Here is a 23,986-nt window from a genome sequence, read left to right as displayed (position 1 = left end):
GAATAAAATTACTTTTTAATAAGAAAAAAAAAATTTAATATCAATCATTGATAATCAATAAGAAAAAAATGTAGTGTATGTGTGACTAAATGTGAGTTAATAATTCATATTATGTTATAAATTTTCTGTAACAGGGATTTGATGATTTATTAGCAAACAATGTTTATAAAACATTGTGTACTTTCGTTTCTGGTCTGCTATTGATATCTTAATCGACAAACTTTTAAATTTACTAAAAGTGTGAAAACCAGGTCATCGGATATATCGATCATATATAGATGTCAGATGATAATTGATATAGCCAGCCAACAGTCAAAATCTTATCCTTCCCTTCCAAAGCCATCGTGTCGTATTATTGGATTTTACAGCACCCCACGTCTGAATCTGTTAAGTGTGTTGCCACACAATAGATATATTCAGATGGTGTTACAAAGAAAAAAGATATTCAGATTTTGTTTGCATTGCATTTTTGAAACATTGCATGTTTACAAGGAAAAGAGGTCGTATTACGCTATATTAAAAACACAACTCCAAAACATATATAGCACCTTTCATTTCCTTTAAAATACATAAAAGGGGTAAGTAAATGTGAACATGTTGACCTTTGCATATACATAATCCAAAAGAAACATTGTTGACAGAGGAAAAGTTGGAGAGCAGAGAAGACTCTTTGATACATGCAAGACTCCTTCTGAATATTGATCATCTAGTTTCTGAGTGGAGCAGAAAATGAAGAAAATCGTGTACGGGTATGGGTCCTATGGACCCAACAAAAATCATATTAACCACTCGTCAGTACTCAATACTATACAAATTTAGAAAAAAAAACAATAACTCAATGATCTTTTTGGATCATGAATCATGTCTGAAGGAATCTCATAGAAATATAAATTAAAACGAAGTCACGGGGATAATATATCACACAAAGACTCTTTTTTTTGTTCAAAACAAAGACTTTAAAACGATAACCACACAAAGAAATTGTCATGATATCTTTTCGTGAGCTTGAGTCTCTCTTTCACGTTGTGTATGATTTTTGTTGAGTGTTTTTGCCTTTTTGTGAGCGTGTAAGCATATTCATACACAATCCATAATAAACCTAATATATGATTATTAACCTAAATAGAAATTATTTTCGAGTTAGTATAATTCTTCATAAACAATTTGAAAATATGTACTAGTAACATAATTAAACCTTTCCCTATGTATATAGACAAAAACATGCGCTAAGCCTAGAGAAACATGTACCAATATGTTAAAGAACAGGGATCTATATTAAAGGCTAGAAAAAATGTGTACAAACATGTTAGAGAACTGGCCAAAGAATGTGAAAAATGTGAAAAACATCCGGGTTACACAATGACTTATTTATTTTATACTACTATTCAAAAAAATGGAGATCATGTATTAGACATCGTGAACGTTTATCGCATCTTCGTTGATAACACGATCACCATATGTATAATACATTATCCAAATTTTACGTGGTCTTATGATAACATTACTTTCATGCAGAACAACTTCACAAATGAGACTACTTATTCACAGTAATTTAGCTAAAAAGGGAAATACATAAATAAAAAGAAGTCCGCATTTAGCTGTCTTTTCAAAACAGAAAAGGGGAAATAACAAATCAAGAACACACAGAAAAAAACAAGACAAGAGAAACACGATTGTTAGGTCTTGTTCATCGTGTTTCAGATTGAATGGATCAGAGAAGAAGAGGTGATCCAAGAATATACATCGTCACTCTTCTGTTTCTGTCATGTATCCTCTCAGGAGGAGTCCTTCTCGGACTTTACCTCCACCAACATGATCCGAATCCTCTGTTTCTGCAAGCGGGTATGTTCTTCGTTTGTGTCCCTTGGCTCTTCTGGCTCTTGGCTTACGTTTACTCCTGCGTCCTCAAGCCTTGCGCGGTCTCTGTGAGCAAGAAGAGCGTTACAAGTTTTGATCCGGAGAAAGGCGAGGAGAAGAACAACAAGAATGTGTCGGAGAATGCAATGCCAGCTTCAGATCCTGTGGCTGAGGCCGAGCCGAGTGAGAAAGCCAACTCTCATTGACGTGTGAGACAAGGAATGCTACCATGTGAAGGACCCATAGAAGAAGTATTTGTTCTGTTGTGGCTTTAATTTTTGTTTTTTCTTTTCTTATGGTTTTTGATGAATTAAGAAATTAAATCATTAACCAAAACAAAAGATCTCTCAGAAACAGAGCAACAAAGCAATAGCACTTACTGAAAGTAGTTAAATAAGAAACAGAGTATTTTAATTTATTTCATTTATCTGTAGTGAAGATGAATATTCGTCTTCTTCCTCCTGACATCAGAGGTGCAAGCATCAGCTGAAGAAGAAGATGTCAAGCAACCAAATTTCCTATTCACTTCTCTCCACACACTTATCTTCTTCTTCCAAACGATGAACAACACATTCATGATTCTAAATCTCAAGCCCTAACAGCTTTTAAGTTTTTACTTGTCTTCTCCATTTCATCATCATCATCACCAGAACCCCCAATCTCTTCTTCTTCTTATCTTCTATAGCCCTAATCTCTTTAGCCACTGTATTACTACTATCTGATGCCAAGAAACAAACAGAACCTGAGCAATTTTTTAAAAAGTTTTGACTAGGACAAAAATAACCTCCATCAAAGAAGATCCATAAACTTTATTTCAAATTCGTTTTTGATTAAAAAACAAATAGCTTTGTCCTTCAAATAAATAATAGGTATTCAATGTTTGTAGTGTTTCAAAAAAAAAAAAAGCTTCAAACTTCAGAAGGAGTCTTTGTTGTCATTTGATCAACGGCATGAACAACGTTCTGAAGCTCCTCCCAAATGGCTTTGTAGACCATCCTTTGTCTGTTCACTGCAGACTGTCCCTCAAAAGCCGATGATACCACATTGATGCTACAAAAAACATACATAATACATTAAGCAATTCTGTTGTTCAGTAACAGAATCATCTAATATGAAAAGCAAAAGTAAAGATTCTTGCTTGGTATATTTATCTGTTTCTGCTACTACAAGAATTCAAAATCTTAACACCAGGAGAACAGATGATGGATCAAGTTCTAACTTAAACCCCAACTTTGATGATTCTACAAAGTAAAGATTGAATGATACTGGTTGAACTCGAAAGCTTTTTGGATTTTGTTTTCCACACAGTACAGAGCAACTTAATTATCAATATTCTTACCAAGCTATGAAGAAAAAGACATCTCAAAAAGTGATATATGTTTCTATATCTATCAAACTTCAATAAACACTACTCCTAGCACTCACACATCAGTAATTAATAACGAATGGATTGGGAATATAATACGAGTTATGCAGAGTAGTTACCAAACATGACGTCCATCTCCAGACATATCCTTGACAGAAACTGACTCTGCATTCAACTGTTCTTTGATCTGCACAACAAAACAAATCCATATGTGTTGATAAACCGAAAAAAAAGAATCGAGCTTTACTCACACTTACATAAACAAAACAGATTCCTTCTGAGACAAAGATTCCTCTTTTATGATCTTAACTTCCTAATCTTCGATCATTTGAGCTACTGAGAAGAGTGAGAGTCATCAGAAACCACAACACACAAAGATTTAAAAATCGAACCTTTAGCTCCATGGACTGCATAAGGGTTTGATCAATAGACCCAGCATCGTTGATTTGAGAGGATCTAGCACTGAACCCACGGCTGCGAATGTCCACGACACCAAACCCAGAAACTCCTTTGCCGAAAATCGACGAAGACGGCGCAGCAGTCTCTCCGCGAGACAAAACGGCGCTTAAACATCTCGAGCTGGAGCTTCTCGCGGCGGCGGCACATGAGAGAGTTGATAGAAACGAAGCGAAGGGTCTCTTTGGAGACTGGAAGAGGAGATGAAGGCTCGCTCTAGTGGAGGAGAGAAGAACGTACGGACGTGTTGTCGCCATCAAGGTAGTCGCCATTGCTGAGCGTTGGGTTGGGGAAGAGAGCAAAATGTTTTGGGAAACATACAAAAAAAGTTGAATATGGGCTGGGCTGGGCTATACACCACAGTAAAGTTTAATTCACTTGTACTTTTCTTGTTTCGGTTGAGCTAAAACAAATTTTTTCTATGTTTCTTTTCCTGTTTTTTTTTTGCTAAAAATTTCTGTATACTTCTTGTGCTATAATTATCATTCAATTATTTTTGTAAATAGGTGGTTCGTTACGTAACTCTTGAAACTCATCAGTAGAAAACGTTAACGGTTAAACAAGAAAAACAAACAATTCCGATGACAATCAAGTACAAATATTTATTGACGTTATTATCTTACAAAATACCTGAACTATTTCTACCTCGTTCGTAAAAGTTGTTTATCTGTTTTCTTGTCCAATTCCGCTGGGCTCAATCAAGTAACTGGCATTGTTAGTTGTTATTATAGATGATAGAACGATCACAGAACATATATCTTGTATGTGTTTCACTTTTATGACTATGTGGGGTTTGCACACTGCCTAGTGATAATCATAGATGATAGAAGGACCGTAGAACAAATAGATATCTTGTGTTGTTTTTTTTTTCTTTTTGCCTCTTACTGGTTATAATCGTTGTACGACTAGACATGGTGGTGGTCCAAAAGAGAATCGAATGTGAAACATGTCGTCAACATCTTACATTTTGTCTTGATGGGTTTTACAACATGTGAACTTTTAACTAACAAAAAAAAATCATAAACATCGCATCTATTGTGGTTCAGTTTAAGGCTCCAAATGGAAAAAGCGGACCAAGCGTTGCGGATCTAGCGGATCAAGTGGATCGAGCAAAACAAGAGTGGATCTAGCGAATCTAGCAGTACAAGTGTGGATCAAGCGGATCTAGTGGTCCAAAACATTTATTTGAATGGTGAAAGTGGATAAAAAGCGGTCTATAGAACACTGTACAAATTTAAAATAATTATATACAATTTGTATTTGTATTTTTTTTTATTAAAATTAATTATTAAATAATATGTTACCATAAGTATAATTTTTATACAAAATATAATAGAAAATTAATCTAAACATATATAATCTAATTGCTTTAGAAAACTAGTTATCTTTGATTCATTAAAGATACTTTATAAATAATAATGTATTTACAAATTTAAAATATTTATTTTAAAAATAATTTATAAATGCAAATAGTTGAAAAAAACTGTTCATATTAATATAACATATATGTATAATTATTCTGACCTGTAATATTTAACATATCTAATATGAATGTTTTAAAAATAATTATAAATTTTGGTCAAATAATATAACACTTTAAAATTATAAAATTTTCAACTAATATTATAAATGTTTTTCAATTTTGTAAAATAGATTTCATAAATATAGTAGATAAAATATAAATGATGTTTCTATATAAGAATTGTTCACTTTCTTGTGACTAATAATATTTAAAAAGGTAAAATAAAATTAAAAATAAAAAAAGGATGGACCGCTCGTTACACTCTAAAAATGGAGTGTTTCAACTGTTTACGAGCAGATCAGTATTTTGCTCACATTTTTTCACTTTTTTAGACCGCTAGTGGAGCAGATTTTTTAAATATTATTTCAACAATAGAGCATACACACTTGTTATATTTTCTTGAATGGATACTTGGTTACGGATGCTCCGCTGTGGTGTAAGAACCACCTTTTAGACCACTTCCCATTCAAACACTAAGTAGCTGATTACAGTTCCTTATTAATGAAGATTTTCCATGAAAATGATGATGTAAGTAAACCTAAAGTGCTCTCATTAACACCGTTCATTTAATTCCAATAGGGGTCGAAATGATTGTGGAGTAAAACAAACTTGCTAAATGAGACAAGTTTAACTATGGGACAAAACAAACGTACTATATTAGATAAATTTAAGTTTAGTTGTCGCTCTAACTGCGTTCATATTTCACTAAAGGAATCGACAGGTAACAATGAAATTGGTGATGGGGTACAATCAGAATTAGTATGTGGCTATCGTGAGTCGAACATAACAATTTGAATACGCAGAATATAACGAACACCAAAAAAGATTAGTGATTATAAGTGTGGTATACATAATTGAAGTGTGGTATACATAATTGATCATGGGCATATGCAAGTAAAACATTTGTTATAAATTTTCAAAAAATTTAAATTAATTTATATAAATATATGCTTTAAAATTTAAAAATACTTTATTAAATTATTATAGTCCTCAAAATTTGAAGACCAATTTTAATCGTACAAAGTTAATACTTACCAGTTTTAACCAATTATTTATAATTTCTTCGGATAATCCCTTATATATTAAAAGAGAAGCATTGTAATAAATGCATTCACATTATAATAGACACGTGTCAGCCTCACAATGATTTGATAATAAATATGCTAATGCATTCACACTATAATCATAAATGTGTTCACACTATGTACTTTATATTTTTTTTAATATAAAACTCATATACATAGTTCCAATAAAACTCTGGATTTTTTGGTTCGAATAAAAATAGATAACGAATCAAAAGTCAAACTCTATATATATTATTTTTATATTTACGGATAAAGTTGAACAAAATATTCATAAATTTTGATTCGATTCGTTATCCGTTTTGATTTGAACAAAAAAATCTGGATACTTGAAACTCTACGAAACAAATCAAATACTAGAATACAATATCAAAAAAAGAAGCAAATCACAAATACCAATATTTTTAGGAACATATATCTAATTCAATATGTTATATGCATATATATACATATATATAAAGAATTATATATATATATGTTATATATATTATACTTTATATCAGTTTTAAAATATTTTTATGAATTAAATTTATTATATTAGGTACTAGAATTTAAAAGGTTATATAATGTTTTATTTTGTAATGAAATGTTATTATAAAAATTATTTTTAAAATTTTATTTTATTTACGAATCAAATAGGATATTCTTTAAAATTCTAAAACATTTCGGATATCTGAGTCACCGAATATCTAGGTGGCTAAAGATCGAATCGACAAGAATGCTTTCAAATACTCAGATATTTGATATGTGTCCACCCTTATTTACAGATATAATTTTATTTTCTTTATATAAAAAAAATGACTAATGTCAAGGTCTTTTTTAGTTTAAATTAATTTTAATTTTATCTTTATGTATTATTTTGTACAAAAATGTCATTTAATATTAATTAACAATATCTTTATATATTTTTCAACTATTTTATATACTTTTTACATAAACATACATGTGCACCTTGATGTGAGCACCTTCTAACTAAGTATTAACCACAACTGAAGTATCTAATTTTTTTGAAAGTTGAAATATTTTTTCTTAATGCTTCTTTCACTACCGACCAAATTGTAGTGAAATGATTTGTCTTAATAATATTCTTTTCTATTTCTTAAACTATTATCTGTTTAAAAACTATAATATGAAACTATTGGTTCAACATAACGACTATCTAAAATTCATAATATGAAAATAAATAAATAGTATTAATTTTTGGTTTTTACCGAAAAAACCAAAAAATCAAACATTTTAACCGAATAAACTGAAATGAATATTAATTTAAAATAATAGTTATATTTTAGAAGATTAAAAACAAAAAAAAACGTAAAACCTAACCAATATCCAGATAAAACAGATTTAGTGTTTTTTATTAAAAATAACGAAACTAATAATCACATCCCGCGCAAGGCGCGGGTTATTACCTAGTACTGTATTATTTGATGAAGCTGGTTTAGATAATTTAATATACATATATAACTACAAAGAATTACGCACTTCAACCTGCTGTACAATAAAAATTGTTGAATGAGTCTTTTTAGCCGGCCCTCACTCCATTTAAGACCAGGTCTAGTCAGTTCAACCTGCTGTATACTCCATATATTAATCAGTTTCCTTTATGTCCCCGGTTATAATTTATGTATTTTGGTTCATAATGGTTGCTTTTAATTTTATTGAACGAAAATCTATGTGTTGCTGAACTTCCAATCTCTTAGGAAAGTGGCTGCGATTTATTCTAACAAAACTGCAGTAATATCCCGTGTACGTTTGTAGTCCATATATGTATACTACATGCATAAGCCGTGTTCAACCAAGTTCTATAAAACTCTAAGCTGGGTTTAGTCATTGCGTAGTTCCGTGGATGTTAGGAATGCTTTATGTTATAATACACATTAAGCTGCATACAAATGACTTTAGTCTCTAAGAACCGTCAAAAGTTTTAAAGTAGAAATATATAAGCCGGTTTAGTCATTGGGTAATTCTTACCAAATCTCTCTTTTTTAATTGATCCATTAGGGTTGGTATGATAATTTTAAAGAATAAATTATTACGATGTCTTTGACTGTTTATTTTCTCTTGGCACAACCGCATAAAATATTTCATTGACCTATATTTTTTTTTAAATGTTATATGGATCATAAGATTTTTAAGTTATTAAACTTTTATTGAAATTAAGTTTAAAATGTTTATGCCAATTCTTGCATTCTTGCATTCGTTATTGATATTATGATTATGACTGGTTTTCCCGCTATCACCCGCAAACGCAGCTTTTGCGGTTGGTAGCGGTTGCTGGCGTTTTGCAACAATCGCTCAAACCGCTCTAAACCGCTCCAAATCGCTCAAAATCGCTCTGAACCTCATAAATTCAAAAGCTGGTTCCAGCTAGCGTTTGCGGGAGGATAAAAAAAATTATTTTTTTTCCAAAACAATATAAATACAAAAATAAAAAAATTCAATAAAAAATTAAATTGAAATTATAAAAATGCTAAAATATATCAATTATATTTTAATTAATATTATAAAACTTTAAAATAAAAATATTTTCTATATTTTTAAAAAATTTAAACTATAACTTTCTAAATATAAATTTTATATTTATTATAATATTATTATTTTTGATATTTTTATAATTGTATAAAATGTAAATATTGTTAATTTATTATTTAACCGCTGTTGCATTTGGTAGTTAACCAGTCATAACTATCCCGCAAACGCACTAATTTTTAACTGCAGAACCAGTCGTACAAATCTCTTAAAACCGCTAAAAACCGCAACCACCCGCATCCGCAAACTCCCGCAACCGCAACCGCAACCGCTGCGGTTGAACCAGTCAGGCACTTAATATAACACGTTATGAATCCAACCACTCTAAATTTATATCTAACTGTTTGTTTATCAAACGTTCATTTCGATTTTGTGTTGCCTCTTCATTGCTAACCGTCACAAACAAGACAAGTTTTAAGATTTTACTAGATTTTGACCCGCGCTTTGAAAGCGCGGGATTATCTTTTATTGAAAATTCAACTAATCCGTCAGTTCACTAATATGTTAAGTCATAGGCGTTGGATTTTAGGTTCAGTTTCAGTTTTTTATTTGTGCCAATTCGATTGTGATTTTGTTTATACAGTCCAAAATATATAGGAACCGTTTGATTATTTATGAACATGATTTTAGTTTATGTTGGATTATTTTGGTTTTTGGTTTGATTCGGATAATAACATTAGGAACCTGATAAAATAGAGTTCAATTCAGTTTTTTCGTTTCCATATTTGGATAATTTTGAATAATTTGGATAAAAAAGTTACATTTTGGATTTTGTTAGATACAATATCAGATAACTCGGATAAATTTAAATATTTTAAACAATTTTTTTGGGTGATTCAGTTATTTCGGAAAATTAAGACAATTTTGAATATCTCGGATGAAAAGTAGTAGAGTAATCTATTTTTGGTTGTTTCGGTTATAAGTAGTATTTTTAGAATATTTTACAACTTTAAACTAAGAATAATTAATATTTTGAGGTTCATCCTTCATATTCAGATTAATTATTTTGGTTTTATAGCTACAGCATTTTTATTAGAATTTTAACATTTGAGTTTAGATGTCTATAAGTTATTTTATTTTTTTAGTATACATATTTTTCAGTCAAATATTTGTTAATATTTCTGGTTGTTTTGATATGGACGTTTGGTTTTCGGATATGTTCTAATTTGTAATTTTTTTAGTTTTTGATTTAGTTCTGATTTGATTGTGAGAGTTAGTTTTTGGTTCAAAAAGATATATAACTGTTTAGTTCTTTATAAACTCCATTTCGTTTTTTTTAGTTTTCGGTTTTGTTTAGAAAAAATGTTAGAAATCAACTAAAAATTTTAAGTTCAGTACAATTTATGTTTAGTTTATAATATTGATAATTTTAAAATAAATATAATAAATTATATTACTTTGCGTTCTCATTTATTTTTTACTTTCGTATTAATTCTGTTAATTTGGTTCTTATATGCATAATTATATAAATATTTTAGAATAAATGATATAGTATATCAATACAATTTAAATAAAGATGAGATTAGCTCAGCCATTATTTTCATTATTGTATATAGGCTTTTTCTTTAATATCTATACTTACATTTGGACTTTGTTTAATTTTAATTGTAAAACACGAACTGGGCTTCAGACAATATTGTTGCTTTGTTGGTCCAGAAATAGTCAATGTAGAGTTTTTTTTTGTTGTCAAAATGTCTAAAGTTATTGGGTGTGATTGGTTGAAGCTGTAGCTTTCTATTTTTTGCTATAAGATTTAGGCTTTAAATTTTAAACTTTGACTTTAATTTATTGTGGTGTAGAAAATTTTTCAGAGCACTAATTAAAAGCTCTAGAAAATTTTGCTTTATAAAACTAACATATTTCTTATTTTAATGTTTTGGCTTTGGAATCAATTTTAAAAATAAAAGCATGATTGCTTTTAAAAATGGCTATAGAAATTAAAAATCTATTTACAGCTTCTAAATAAAACCATGATTGATTTAAAAGATGGTTTTAAAAATTAAAAAGGTTTTCCAGAGCTTCTACAGACAGTACCAATCACCTCCTATATTTTTTTAAAAAATTTGTGGTCTGAATAATCATGGAGTTATCCAGAAGAAAAATATCAGAAAGTAGTGTCTGTAAAAAAGAACAACCGACAGATAGATCTCTCCATCCAAAGCGATGATTCTGAAAAAACTCAAGAAAGAAAAACAATAGGATTGAGAAGTTAAAGGATCAAATTTTTCCAGAAAGAGATCTTTCAAACATGCATTCTCTTCACAATCGGTAAGTTTTTGCTTTGATTAAAGATTTCTAGTGTCTCAATTTTTTTGTTTGTGCTCTTACTCTGTATGTATTTTGACATGCAAGAATATCCAAGTTGTTAACAAAATAGTACAAAAGTACATTTATATGAAATCACCGATTTGTCCAGATTCGTTCAAAGCAAGGTTTAACTACAGATGAAGTTCACCTTTTCACATAATCCGACAAAATAGAAGTAAGTTTTAGATATAGCTATGGTTTAAAATAATTTTCTGGTTTTTATGCTTCTTTTCATATGTTGTACTTTTGAGATAGGACAACAAATGAGAAGACTTTTTTTTTTATTAGCAACAACATTATCGTACTATAAAGACTCTAAAGAAGGTGAACTTTTTATTCTGTTTTGTTAGTCAAAAGACTCAAAACTAATAGAAATATTGTCAAAGTATAAGGTCTCTTGTTTTGTCCTTGAAAATACTGTTTGCTTGACTTAGTAGAAGTTTTGACCTGTAGTGATATATGGTGTTTTATACATCTTGTATATATGCTTTTAAATTGGTTTTCAAGTCTTTATCGAGTCTTCTTAGTCCTTTTGGAGTCATTACAGGTCTGGAGTTGCATTGGATGGGAGATGGATCAGCTGGAACAAAAGAGGCAGAAAACAATGCAATTTGGTGGTTTTCACGCAGAACAGTCTTGATGACTGTTCCGGATAGCGGAGCAACCCAAGTGACTGTTCCGAGTGAGTGTTCCAGCGGCAGAGATTTTTTAGGAAACTACAATCATTACGGGATTTGCCCTAATTATCCCTATTTTCTCTCCCAGCTGCCTGTGGCTTTGATATATCATATTTTCGGTTTCTTTTTATCATTCTACGCCATTCTAGACAGAAGAAAACCATTGGAGACTTTAGGATTTGAGGATTTGCTACTTTGTAAAGGGAGAAGGCTCCATCTCTCTCGCCTAGAGAAGATTATCCTGAACCCTCTTTTTGTTTCTGTTATTTTTATGCAGTATTATTCAGTATTGATGCTTGTGTTTTCTTGTGTCATGGCTGAGTAGTCGGCTAGCTAGTCTAGGGTTCTAGGGTGTTAATCATGTGAGCTAAACATAGATAAGTGAATCATATTATTGTCTTCATTCATATCCATCCTTACTGCTTGCATTAATCTGGCCGCTTAATGTTAGATCCTAGGTTTAACCTGTTCATTAACCGTGTAACAGGTTGCTAGATCTGTTATGAATGAGCCTAGCATCCCTAATCAGCGAAAGTAGATATTAGGGTGTTTGGTGAACCTATCGGACTTGATCTCTATTGCTTGCTGTCGGGGCTTGATCCAAACGAGAGTTTAGGTATCAAGACCGATCAGCATAGGGGGCAGTTCCACGACAGTGGGCTGTTCTACTTGAGTGATCCGAGTTCTGGACCTGTTCTTATAGCGCTTGAATAATTGTTTATCTCACAAGTATTAGCACCTGATGAAGTAACCCTAGGCTGGCTTCTTTTAAGTTGAATTCACATTTACATTATTTACTTGTTTTGCACGTTACCCACAAATCAAAACCCCATCATTGTTTTAGCTAAGTATTGATCCCATAAGGATAAAGTGTAATTGTTGGTCTCTGTGGATTCGATCCTAAAGTGCTACATCGACATACCATTCGATTGTGGTAGTGTGCACATTAGGTTATTTGGTGTGCGTATACACGTAATATCAAATTGGCGCCGTTGCCGGGGACCATCTTTTTACCTTTATTTTTCGGTTATTTATTTAGTCTAAGACCTCTAACTTGCCTTATCCTTTTTGTTGCAGCTAATCTTCCAGATGCATGACCAGTAGACATACTCGGAGAAACGCACAAGGAGAGTTAGTTACATTTACCAACCAGGAGCTAGCAAGGTTAGAAAGAACAAATCGTCAACAGCCAAGGCAAACTGACACCACTATGGGTGATCACGCCAATCAGGATGATCTCGCTGCGGCTATGGCACTCATGCAGCAGCAGATGCTACAAATGCAGCAGACCATCCAAGCTCAGCAGGATGCTGCTGAACAGGCTGCTCTCGCGCAGCAAGAACAACAGGCGCAGACTGTTCCAATCGGGCAGAGAAACCTTCCGCGTAACATCCCTACTACGCGCTCTGCCATTGTTCCTCCACTCTGCACCAGGCAGGACTTCGAGATCAAGCCTGCTTTGATTGGTCTAGTACAGAGAAAGGTGTTCTCTGGTCTCTCTACAGAAATTCCAATGGAGCATATTGAGAGCTTCGAAAAAGTCTGCAGTTTCACTCGCGTGAATGGTGTTCCACCAGACTACATCACGTGCATGTTATTCCCATTCTCTCTTGATGGAAAAGCTGCACGGTGGTTGAACTCTCTCCCTACCGGCTCTCTCACTTCATGGGAACAGGTCCGATCAGCGTTCCTCAGCCATTTCTACTCTAAGGCGAGAACAGCTGCATTGAGGAACAAGATCACCTCCTTCAAACAGCTCACTGATGAGCCTTTCTGCGACGCATGGGAGCGCTTCAATGACTATCGCAGAGAATGTCCTCACCATGGATTTGATGATGATTATCTCCTGGACATTTTCTATGATGGAGTGGACTGGAAATACCAAGGTGCTCTAAACTCTGCGAGCAATGGAGATTTCATGACTCAAACCACTGATGGAGCGTTTAAGCTGATTGAGAACATGGCTGCTAGCTCAGCTAATAAGAAAGAGGAGAGTGATTGCTCCATGAAAGGGAACAGTTCTGACGCCCAGAAAATAGATGAGCTGACTGCCAAGGTTGATCAGCTACTGAAAAACAACCAAGGACACGTTTTCAACATGGAACAACCTACGGCCGGGCATATTCAGAACCAGAACCAGCGACAACCGCAGAGCAATCCGCATGTTGTTCCAGCTAACGGGAACAGTCAACCAGATGAGCTGAAGGGTCTGGGTATGATGATGCAACAGCTGTTGCAGGGTCAGCAGGTTCAGGCCAAGGCGTTGAATCAGGTAACCACGGAAATAGACACCAGGATGGGCAACATGTTCACTGAGCTGAATAACAAGTATGACAATCTTGCGATCCATATAAGAAAGATCGATGTTCAGCTTGCTCAAACAGTTGAGAGTGTCAAGAGGCAACAAGAGACGCTTCCTGGAAGAACTGATAAAAATCCTAGGACTGAGCACTGTAATGCAATAGAGCAGCCGTTTGCTGAGACTGCTTCAGGCGCAGAAGAGAGAGCAGAGCAGTCTGCTAGCTCTGGAGTGACTGCTCCTAGCGAACCTGCTGAGACTCCACCATCTCGAGTCTATGTTCCCAAGGTTCCCTATCCAATTCCACCTAGACATCTGATGGATCCCATTAGTGAAGAGCAGCTGATAGGTTTTAACAAGATGGTGAGAAGGCTTCCTAAAGAACTTGCATTCGAAGATGCTCTGCAGATTCGTCCATTGCTCCAGTTCTTTAAACACTGTAGAGAGACTCAAGAGGAGATCAAGGTTCTCTATATCAAAGCACTGTCTACACCAGCATTGAAGGTATTGCCTAAGGTTGATGATCCTGGAAAGTTTGTTTTCCCATGCTCCATCGCAGGAACAACCTTCAAGGATGCTCTGTGTGACTCTGGTTCTTGTGTGAATCTCGTCTCAAAGGCTATTGTAGACGATTTGGGTATTGCTGATGTTGAGCGTTCTCAGCTGACCCTGACCTTTGCAAACTCTTCCAGAGCAGTCCCATATGGAACCATCCGCAGCCTTCATGTTCAAGTAGGGGAATGCATTGTTCCTGCTGAGTTTCAAGTTGTTGAGATGAACAAGGATCATGAGATGCCTTTGATATTTGGAAGGACATTCATGGCTACTGTTGGAGCAACCATCGATATGCCCAACAAGAGAGTCTGCTTCTCCAACATCAACAAGAAAGTTTTCTACAAGGCTGTACCCACCAGATCTTCCTCATCACACGCCTCTCGCATCTCAGTGTTTGATGTAGAAAAGCTGAAGTTGTTCCAGAAAAGGAGCATGGTGATAAGGGTGAGAGCAGGCTGTTCTCTGATGAAGATCCTAGCACTGATCCTACTAAATTCAGAGGGAATTCAAGGGTGAAACAGAAAGTCCAGAAGAAAAGGATCAAGGGAGATCCTTCAATGACTTTGATACCTCTCAAGTGTGATGAGAACTCCATTGAGTATGAGGTAAAGTGCAAAGGTACCTCTAAACCGTTCTCTAAAGTCAGAGCTATTCTCACACATGAGCTGAAGGAGAAAGGGGAAGCTGCTGTGAAAGGGTTGTTGAGCAGAGTTTTGAAGCTGAACATGTCTGATTGTGGAGCTTGTTTTGGAACAAGCCCTCCTGCTCAACCCGACTGATCCCAGTCACCAAGTCAAGCTAGAGACTTAAACCAAGCGCTTGGTGGGAGGCAACCCACTGGTGAGTGTCATTAACATTAGGATTTTCTTTTTACTTATTTTTGTTTTTAGTTTGTTGAGTCTCAGGTCAGAAATCAGAAAATCCGAGACCCTTGACTGGAGCAAGCAGCTGGCTGCTCTCATTCCAGAGCATCCTTTACCGGAGCAACCGCGTCTTGCTCTGTCAGGCTGCTCCGCGCCAGGTAAGTATCTCGAACAAAAAAAAATGTTTATTCTTGATTTCACCTTCTCTCTGATTTATTTTCACACCAGGGACGTTGTGAAGTAAGTCTGGGGGAGGGTTTTCGTCGTTTACTAACTCGTTTCTTTCTTTTGTTTTTTTTTTGGGTCAATATGAGTCAGTTTTTATTGAGTCAGTCAAAACTTTGTGGAAATTAGGACCTTATTCTGTGTTGATCACTGACCACCTCGTGCTTTAGTTATCTTATTCAGTGACCTTAGCAGTGGCGAAAGACACACATGTGGACCTGGAACACCCTGACATATCTCACTTGATTCTCCAGAAGTTCTCAGCCGATCAGGTTACACTGGGTAGACTTAACTCCACCTTACTTGAACCTAATCTTGACTGAAATTCTTCTTGTTATGGGCATTAGATCAGGGAAACGAGAACACACTCAGGACTTCTTATCCTTTTTATCCATCTTGCTGATCCTGAGTGGCTAGCTCATCTTTAGCTAGTTCCCACCCTGCACCTTAGCCTTTATTCCACCTTCATGCATTTGTTTTTCAGTGTCATATGTGCAGATATGTGCAAAAAGGTCGGAGAGGAAAGGATCAACGCAGCCTCCTACTCGTTACTGCTGCAGAAATTATGTCAGAACGGAGAACAAGCAGATAATGGGAGCAACCGCTTTATAACCAAGAGCAGGGGTGGAGAGCCAGAATGGTCGCGAAATCAGAACCACCAGTGGCACTCAGAACGATCATGTATTACCTCCTTCTTCGTCGTCACATCACCATATCAGTCTTCAAAAAAAAAAAAAAAAAAAAAAAAAAAAAAAAGTGATGGAGAAGGAGAAGAAAGAAAAGAAACATGGAGCCACTGGAAAGGTCGAGCAAGAAGTTGGTACCAAGTATTGAAGAGTGTGTAGAGGAAAGTGGAAAGCAGAACAATCAGTTGCCTGTTCCGTCATCAGAACAGTCGCACCAGATAGAGCAAAAACGAGTAGAGGCTGTGGACATCAATGGATCTATCCTCTCTTGCCATTTTGTGTGATATCCTGCATCCTCTTCAATGAAATGGTAGCCCCTAAACACTCTTAACTCCACCATTAAATAGCCTGTTCCACACCTAGACCGTCTACCCTGAATGATGCCTGTGATGAGAAGCTCACGCTACTCTTAAATGAATGTAGGGAGTTCTGTCTCGATAGTGTTGCTTTTTCAGGTTTGAGATGAAGAGTATGGAGCCGATTTTTGAACAGCAGTCAGTGGGGTTCCGGTAAGGGTGTGTTGTCCTAGTTTCTCTGCTTGTATGGTTCAGAGATTCGTGGTTAAAGTATGGTTGCTGAGAATAGGAGAGTTCCCACACTTTCAAACCTTTCTCCCTGTTCTTGATACTTGACATTGTTTGAGGACAAACAAGGATCTAAGTCTGGGGGAATTGATATATGGTGTTTTATACATCTTGTATATATGCTTTTAAATTGGTTTTCAAGTCTTTATCGAGTCTTCCTAGTCCTTTTGGAGTCATTACAGGTCTGGAGTTGCATTGGATGGGAGATGGATCAGCTGGAACAAAAGAGGCAGAAAACAATGCAATTTGGTGGTTTTCACGCAGAACAGTCTTGATGACTGTTCCGGATAGCGGAGCAACCCAAGTGACTGTTCCGAGTGAGTGTTCCAGCGGCAGAGATTTTTTAGGAAACTACAATCATTACGGGATTTGCCCTAATTATCCCTATTTTCTCTCCCAGCCGCCTGTGGCTTTGATATATCATATTTTCGGTTTCTTTTTATCATTCTACGCCATTCTAGACAGAAGAAAACCATTGGAGACTTTAGGATTTGAGGATTTGCTACTTTGTAAAGGGAGAAGGCTCCATCTCTCTCGCCTAGAGAAGATTATCCTGAACCCTCTTTTTGTTTCTGTTATTTTTATGCAGTATTATTCAGTATTGATGCTTGTGTTTTCTTGTGTCATGGCTGAGTAGTCGGCTAGCTAGTCTAGGGTTCTAGGGTGTTAATCATGTGAGCTAAACATAGATAAGTGAATCATATTATTGTCTTCATTCATATCCATCCTTACTGCTTGCATTAATCTGGCCGCTTAATGCTAGATCCTAGGTTTAACCTGTTCATTAACCGTGTAACAGGTTGCTAGATCTGTTATGAATGAGCCTAGCATCCCTAATCAGCGAAAGTAGATATTAGGGTGTTTGGTGAACCTATCGGACTTGATCTCTATTGCTTGTTGTCGGGGCTTGATCCAAACGAGAGTTTAGGTATCAAGACCGATCAGCATAGGGGGCAGTTCCACGACAGTGGGCTGTTCTACTTGAGTGATCCGAGTTCTGGACCTGTTCTTATAGCGCTTGAATAATTGTTTATCTCACAAGTATTAGCACCTGATGAAGTAACCCTAGGCTGGCTTCTTTTAAGTTGAATTCACATTTACATTATTTACTTGTTTTGCACGTTACCCACAAATCAAAACCCCATCATTGTTTTAGCTAAGTATTGATCCCATAAGGATAAAGTGTAATTGTTGGTCTCTGTGGATTCGATCCTAAAGTGCTACATCGACATACCATTCGATTGTGGTAGTGTGCACATTAGGTTATTTGGTGTGCGTATACACGTAATATCATGTAGACACAAAATAATTTTTGGATTTCTAAAAGAGCTATTTTGCTGTATTGTTCTATAGGAGTTTCATACTGCAAAGTCAGAGGATGACTGAAGTCTCACACTATAAAGATAAGTGTTTTCTTATAACATAGATTCTTTCTGTACTTTTGGAGCTTTTAGTATATTTTCTCTCTGATTTTCTTATATTATGCGTTTTCTAATGAATTTGTTTTAAATGTTCTTCATGGAAGTCCTGTAGTTGGATAAAATACAACAAAGTGGGAGCAAGTACGAAGTCTCAAACACTAAAGATAAGTTTTCTCCTTTGTCTATTGTCTTGAAGTTCTCGATCAGTCACATTATTAACGATTGCAGCATATATTAAATGTTACAATACTAATATGGTATTTTGTATTATAGTTCCTAGACGTTGTATGGTGGAATTCCATATTCTTTTCAATCATGAGCAACGGAAGAAGTGGTTAACAACATATACAGCACCAAAGCGTATTCAGCAGATCTTCTTAAACGCAGTAAGAGAATTGGTATTCTCAATGATATACCGTGAGGTCTAAAGACCTAATTATTATTTTGATTATCAATTCTCCTAACGCTGTTTTCTTATTATTAATACTCTCTTTTGTTTTGGTTTTTGTTTTAGGTTTTCTAAAGGGGAGTCCACAAAGATCAATACAAATGAAAAAGATTGTAAACTTCAGGAATTACCAAGTTTTGTCATCTAAAGAGTGAAAAAATCGAAACTGACTGAAGGTAAGTGTTTTATATCAACATAAAGCTTAATATGTTATATATATAGTAGTGTCATTTATAACTTATATAAACATAAAGTTTCTAATATGATTTATATTGTAAACTTCAGGAATTACCATGAAATAGGACCCAAGATGTGTATCCATACACTTAGAAGATAAGTGTTTTACTCAAGACAGTTTAATACAGAGATGGCATGAAAGATAATAAATCCAAATCATGAAGGATAAACGTAAAACATGCAAGTATTTCTCTTTTTGTCTGCAAATATGATTTCTAAAGTCTCACCTACCCGGTAATGGTTGGTTTCCAGGTATGTACCACTTTGGCTTGGATCAACAATGTCGTTTTCCATGGCCTAATATCATCAAGGTACGAAATCTTTTGCTTGGAAGACATTATATGAGAAACGTATAGAAAGAGCGTGTTTGCTTTGAGGCTACATGGTCATTATATATAAGAAACGTGAGGGCCGTGGGTTTAGGTTATTCGCATTCAATTTAGTTAGAAAATATAGGCCGTGAGTTTAGGAAAATCTCATATCTTGACCATCAAGTTTATTCAAGTTATGGAAAATTAGTTTTTCGGGTTTATTATAATGGATGTTTAAGTTAAAAAAAAATAATGGATGTTTAAGTTACCAAAGTTCCCGCTTTCTTGTTTTGATTTTATGTAATTGATATGGTGAAGATATGGAACTATAGCGATTGGCTGGGTATTTATGATTTAGTATATTCACTATTGTTATGTATATTAACTCCGGAAATCTGTTATGAAAAAAAGATTTGCAACTACAATAATATGTTCAAGTATATTGCACAATTGTTAATCCCGTTATATTCTCAACATTTGGGTATTTAGTATATCAAGTATCTTTATATACCGGCTTTTAACCCCAATAGTTATCCATATGATTTACATTGCACAATTTTAATAAATTAATTAATAAATAAAAAAAAAATCTGGTTTTGGGGTTTAGGGTTCGTTTGTAGCTTCATGCTATACATCTAAAATTGCAAGCTTCCATATATATATAAACACGATTGTTAGATATTCATAAAATTGAATAGAGCACCATGTATGGTTGAAGTTTGCAATTGATCATAAGTAAAATATTGATTGGAAGTTATGAATGGTTAAAACATTGACGAATGTATAGTTTTAATGTTGAAGCTTGCAGTATCCAAAATTTGTGAGGAGACACCTAGCAAATTTAAATGTTTAAGCGTCAGTGTTGATGGAAGGAACATGATGATCTTCTTTTTTTTTGTGAACATGATGATCTAGATTTCAATATACAAAAAATTGTTACATATTCTGCTAATGATAATCAGTGTGTTTAAGCTATTCTTGTGATGGTTTAAGAAAAAAAAAGGTACAACTTTGATATGTTTAGTTTTCAAACCGTCGCATAGTAGATGTGGCATAGTAGATGCGTAGCTATGGTTAATTAACTAAACTAAAAAGAGAAAAGTATTAAAAAAATAATGACCTGTTGAATTAAAATGATTATGTAAATAAAATCATAGGTTTTGTATTAGCCAGTGGCAGTTGCATGTAAATATTGTTAAAACAGAAGGGCACCTCAAAAAAAGGCCTTCTGTTTTAATAGTATTGATTTATTTTTAGACGACTACTCAAACAACTAGGACAATATTTTAATTTATACAGAGCTACATTTATTTTTCGTTCACTCATTTCAAAAAATATGTTATCTGTTTCGTGTATATCTAAATGAATGTTAGTTTAATCAAAGTTGTCAAAAGACGATTGAAAAACGTTAGTTTTAACATATTCAAATTCTTTAGTTACGGAAAAGGAATTTAAATTACAGAGCATGTTTCATTAAGTAACAAACTGTGCAATTAGGTGTGGACAAACTTCTTGGTCGATCAGACAAATGCCAAACTTTGATAATGCCATCAATTAATATTCGATCATGGGTCAGTTCCCTTGTACGTACACAGTACTATTTAGTTAATAATTAACTAAGGTGATTAAATTATTTAAAACACTCATAATTACACGTCAATATTATTTTAGTCATTAAGATTTTATCTCCATCTACCACTATAAATAAGAGATGTTATATCACCACCATATCTCAAACCATGGAGCTGAAAATCGCTCCACCAGTAACCTCCGGCTCACTTACCTTCAAGGTGAACCGACGGGAGCCAGAGTTAGTATCCCCGGCCAAGCCAACACCGAGAGAGCTCAAACTCCTCTCCGACATTGATGACCAAGAAGGACTAAGATTCCATATTCCCTCTTTCTTTTTCTACAGACACAACCCCAATGTTTACTCTGATCCGGTCGCAGTGATTCGGAGAGCCCTGGCCCAGACACTGGTCTACTACTACCCGTTAGCCGGTAGGCTCCGAGAAGGACCGAACCGGAAACTTGCAGTGGACTGTACAGGCCAAGGCGTCTTATTCATAGAGGCAGATGCTGACGTTACACTAGCTGAATTTGAAGAAAAGGATGCTCTTAGTCCTCCTTTCCCTTGCTTTGAAGAACTTCTCTTTGACATAGAAGGTTCAAGTGAGGTTATCAACGCACCTTTGATTCTTATCCAGGTCAGTTTCAAGTTAACAATTTTTTTAAAAAACTTAGTACTGTTTCATAATATAATTGTTATTTTGTTTCATTCCGTAAAAAAATACAAACGTTTCTATAATTAATTGAGTTATATTTAATAAATACATTAAATGATGTATTTTTGAAATACAATGATTAATGTAGAAAAATACAATGAATTTTTGTAATCATGTGCTTATACTCAAAATAACTTATATTATGAAACAAAAAAGAACCAGCTAAAATTGATTTTTCAAATAAAACATGAGAATATTTTGGCTGTAAAAAAACTAGTATTTGTTTTCTGGAGAGATATAGTACACCCAAATATTACCTAGTATCAATAAAACAGAATAAAAAAAAAAAAGAATAAAATAAGAATACATTTATGGGTGATACTAATTTCTTGTAGGTCACGCGTCTGAAATGTGGAGGGTTTATCTTCGCCATCCGTCTCAACCACGTAATGGCCGACGCGGGAGGTCTCTCACTCTTCATAAAAACGATTGGCGAGTTTGCACGTGGATGTCACGCTCCAACGATCCCTCCCACATGGGAACGTCACCTTCTAAGCGCCAGAGTCCCGCCACGTGTGACACAAACGCACCGCGAGTACGACGAATCGGCAGCAGCCGATGCAGAACCCGTCATTGGAGACGGGGAAACTCTTGTCAGCAAATCATTCTTCTTCGGCGGCGCAGAGATGTCAGCCATACGGAAGCTCCTCCCACCGGACATCGCCAACCGCAGCACCGGTTTAGAAACGCTGACGGCGTTCCTGTGGCGTCAACGCACCGCCGCTCTACGACCCGACGCGAACAAGGAGATGCGAGTCATATTCATCGTCAACGCGCGTCCCAAGCTCAAAAACCCAACGTTACCTCGAGGATACTACGGAAACGCGTTTGCGTTCCCAGTCGCAATCGCAAACGCCAGAGACCTAACGGAGAAACCGTTAGAGTTCGCTCTGAGACTAGTGAAGGAAGCTAAAGCGAGCGTGACTGAAGAGTACATGCGATCGCTTGCGGATCTTATGGTGACTAAGGGGAGACCAAAGTTCTTGGCGGACGGAGCCTACTTGATATCTGACGTTAGAAACTTTGCGGATATCGATCTCGGAGTTTGGGGTAAACCGGTTTACGGAGGGATCGGTAAGGCCGGGGTTATGGACTCTCTGGGGTCTAGCTTCTACGTTTCGGCTGAGAACAGGGAAGGTGAGAGAGGGATTCTTGTACCGGTTTGTTTGCCGGAGAAAGCGATGCAGAGGTTCGTGGAAGAGCTTGAGGCCGTGTTTAACGGTCAGTCTGTTGTATCCAGTGGAGGAAACAAAATCTATCGTAAACTGATCATGTCTTGTCTGTAAAATATATAATAATGATTTAGGTGTAAGATTTGTTAAGGATATCTCCACACTCAAAATTATTTCCGACAGTTTAACGCTCATCAGAACTATTTCCGGTAACCTCCGGTCTAAAAAGTTATTGGAATTGTAAATGACATCTGATCTTTCTGGGTTTGCAACATTTTTCTTTCTATATGTTTCTAGATCGGACAACTTGGTTGTCCATGATTTAGGAAAAAGGTTCTTCAGCTTATCTCTTTGTAACGGACATCACGATTTGGACCATCGTTTTGGGTTCATTTCTTGTTCTTAGTTTTCTAAACAAATATTCAGTGACAAAAAAGAAAAATTGTTAGATATTTAGTTTTTTCCTAGGTAACTTACAAGTCCACAACAAGTATGAGTATGTGAGTAGTTATACCGATGGCAATTACATCATGGTTCATGTATCGAACACAGAGGAGGAAAAATAGAAGTAGAAAAAAAAACAGAAGGCATGACTGTTAAATCAAAAATATTTTGAGTTCTTCTCAGACAGAGATGCAACTCACTCACTAACATAGTAACATCCTATCGCTTGTGTGGTACATTAAACTCACTAACTAACATCCTATCGCTTGTGGTACATTAAACGCACTAACTAACATCCTATCGCTTGTGTCTCGCTGATTCTTTTCAATCACTGGAGATCTACAATAACTAGATTCATGCCCGGCATGGTCAGGCTCTGCCACTAAGGCACTAACTGTACCAACCAGATGTTAAGCGAAGTAAGCATTGGTCAGAAACTTATCGGTTTTTACGTTTATGTAGCTTCATTACAAGAAAACTATCTATACTCCGACAAAACTTTCCGAAAATTTCTGTTATCGAAAAAATAGCAATGGAATTCAGACAATTTACCGAGAATAAACAAATTTTGTCGGTATCTAATTGGTAAGTTTCGGTATAGAGTTTTTGTCGGGAGTTTATAGGAATGCTGTAAGATGTGTATTAATTTTTTTTATTGAA

At 35.1% G+C, this 23,986-nt stretch overlaps 3 protein-coding genes and 1 non-coding gene across 8 annotated transcripts; 2 read left to right on the top strand and 2 right to left on the bottom strand.

Annotated features, from left to right (window-relative positions):
• The first annotated feature begins 1,706 nt into the window (after positions 1–1,706).
• On the top strand, positions 1,707–2,063 carry LOC125591212. The gene has a single exon (XM_048764923.1). It carries the CDS (start codon positions 1,707–1,709, stop codon positions 2,061–2,063), a length of 357 nt encoding a protein of 118 aa, XP_048620880.1.
• A 563-nt stretch (positions 2,064–2,626) lies between these two features.
• LOC125595150 (protein BOLA4, chloroplastic/mitochondrial-like) lies at positions 2,627–4,021 on the bottom strand. The gene is made up of 3 exons (XM_048771063.1): positions 3,616–4,021; positions 3,343–3,410; positions 2,627–2,907 (listed from the first exon to the last, which is right to left on the bottom strand). Exons 1-3 carry the CDS (start codon positions 3,949–3,951, stop codon positions 2,766–2,768), a joined length of 546 nt encoding a protein of 181 aa, XP_048627020.1. The 5' UTR covers positions 3,952–4,021; the 3' UTR covers positions 2,627–2,765.
• Positions 4,022–10,354: 6,333 nt separating this feature from the next.
• Positions 10,355–23,095, top strand: LOC125595052 ((Z)-3-hexen-1-ol acetyltransferase-like). 5 transcript variants are annotated; one of them, XM_048771023.1, is made up of 8 exons: positions 10,839–11,080; positions 11,229–11,294; positions 18,362–18,815; positions 18,944–19,053; positions 19,163–19,285; positions 19,367–19,425; positions 20,234–21,632; positions 22,046–23,095. In XM_048771023.1, exons 7-8 carry the CDS (start codon positions 21,165–21,167, stop codon positions 22,994–22,996), a joined length of 1,419 nt encoding a protein of 472 aa, XP_048626980.1. In that variant the 5' UTR covers positions 10,839–11,080; positions 11,229–11,294; positions 18,362–18,815; positions 18,944–19,053; positions 19,163–19,285; positions 19,367–19,425; positions 20,234–21,164; the 3' UTR covers positions 22,997–23,095. The 5 variants fall into 5 exon arrangements, with proteins under 5 accessions (XP_048626973.1, XP_048626980.1, XP_048626977.1 ...); XM_048771020.1 differs by having other exon boundaries at positions 20,227–21,632; XM_048771025.1 differs by having other exon boundaries at positions 18,362–18,827; positions 20,227–21,632.
• LOC125607731 lies at positions 13,520–13,626 on the bottom strand. Its single transcript, XR_007338801.1, has one exon. It is a non-coding gene; the product is annotated as a small nucleolar RNA R71 (small nucleolar RNA).
• Positions 23,096–23,986: the final 891 nt, after the last annotated feature.

The sequence above is a fragment of the Brassica napus genome, chromosome A3 (genome assembly GCF_020379485.1).
Source record: "Brassica napus cultivar Da-Ae chromosome A3, Da-Ae, whole genome shotgun sequence".
NCBI classification, from domain to species: domain Eukaryota; kingdom Viridiplantae; phylum Streptophyta; class Magnoliopsida; order Brassicales; family Brassicaceae; genus Brassica; species Brassica napus.
This window is presented reverse-complemented; position numbering and strand designations above follow the sequence as displayed.

Bases quoted from the DNA above. Each gene is read 5' to 3' on its own strand.
- LOC125595052 (XM_048771016.1), top strand. From the start codon at position 12,890: ATGACCAGTAGACATACTCGGAGAAACGCACAAGGAGAGTTAGTTACA.
- LOC125595150 (XM_048771063.1), bottom strand. From the start codon at position 3,951: ATGGCGACTACCTTGATGGCGACAACACGTCCGTACGTTCTTCTCTCC. The intron at 3,411-3,615 runs GTTCGATTTTTA...TTTGTTGTGCAG, and splicing joins TGCAGTCCATGGAGCTAAAG to ATCAAAGAACAGTTGAATGC. The intron at 2,908-3,342 runs GTAACTACTCTG...TGTTTTTTGTAG, and splicing joins GGAGATGGACGTCATGTTTG to CATCAATGTGGTATCATCGG.
- LOC125591212 (XM_048764923.1), top strand. From the start codon at position 1,707: ATGGATCAGAGAAGAAGAGGTGATCCAAGAATATACATCGTCACTCTT.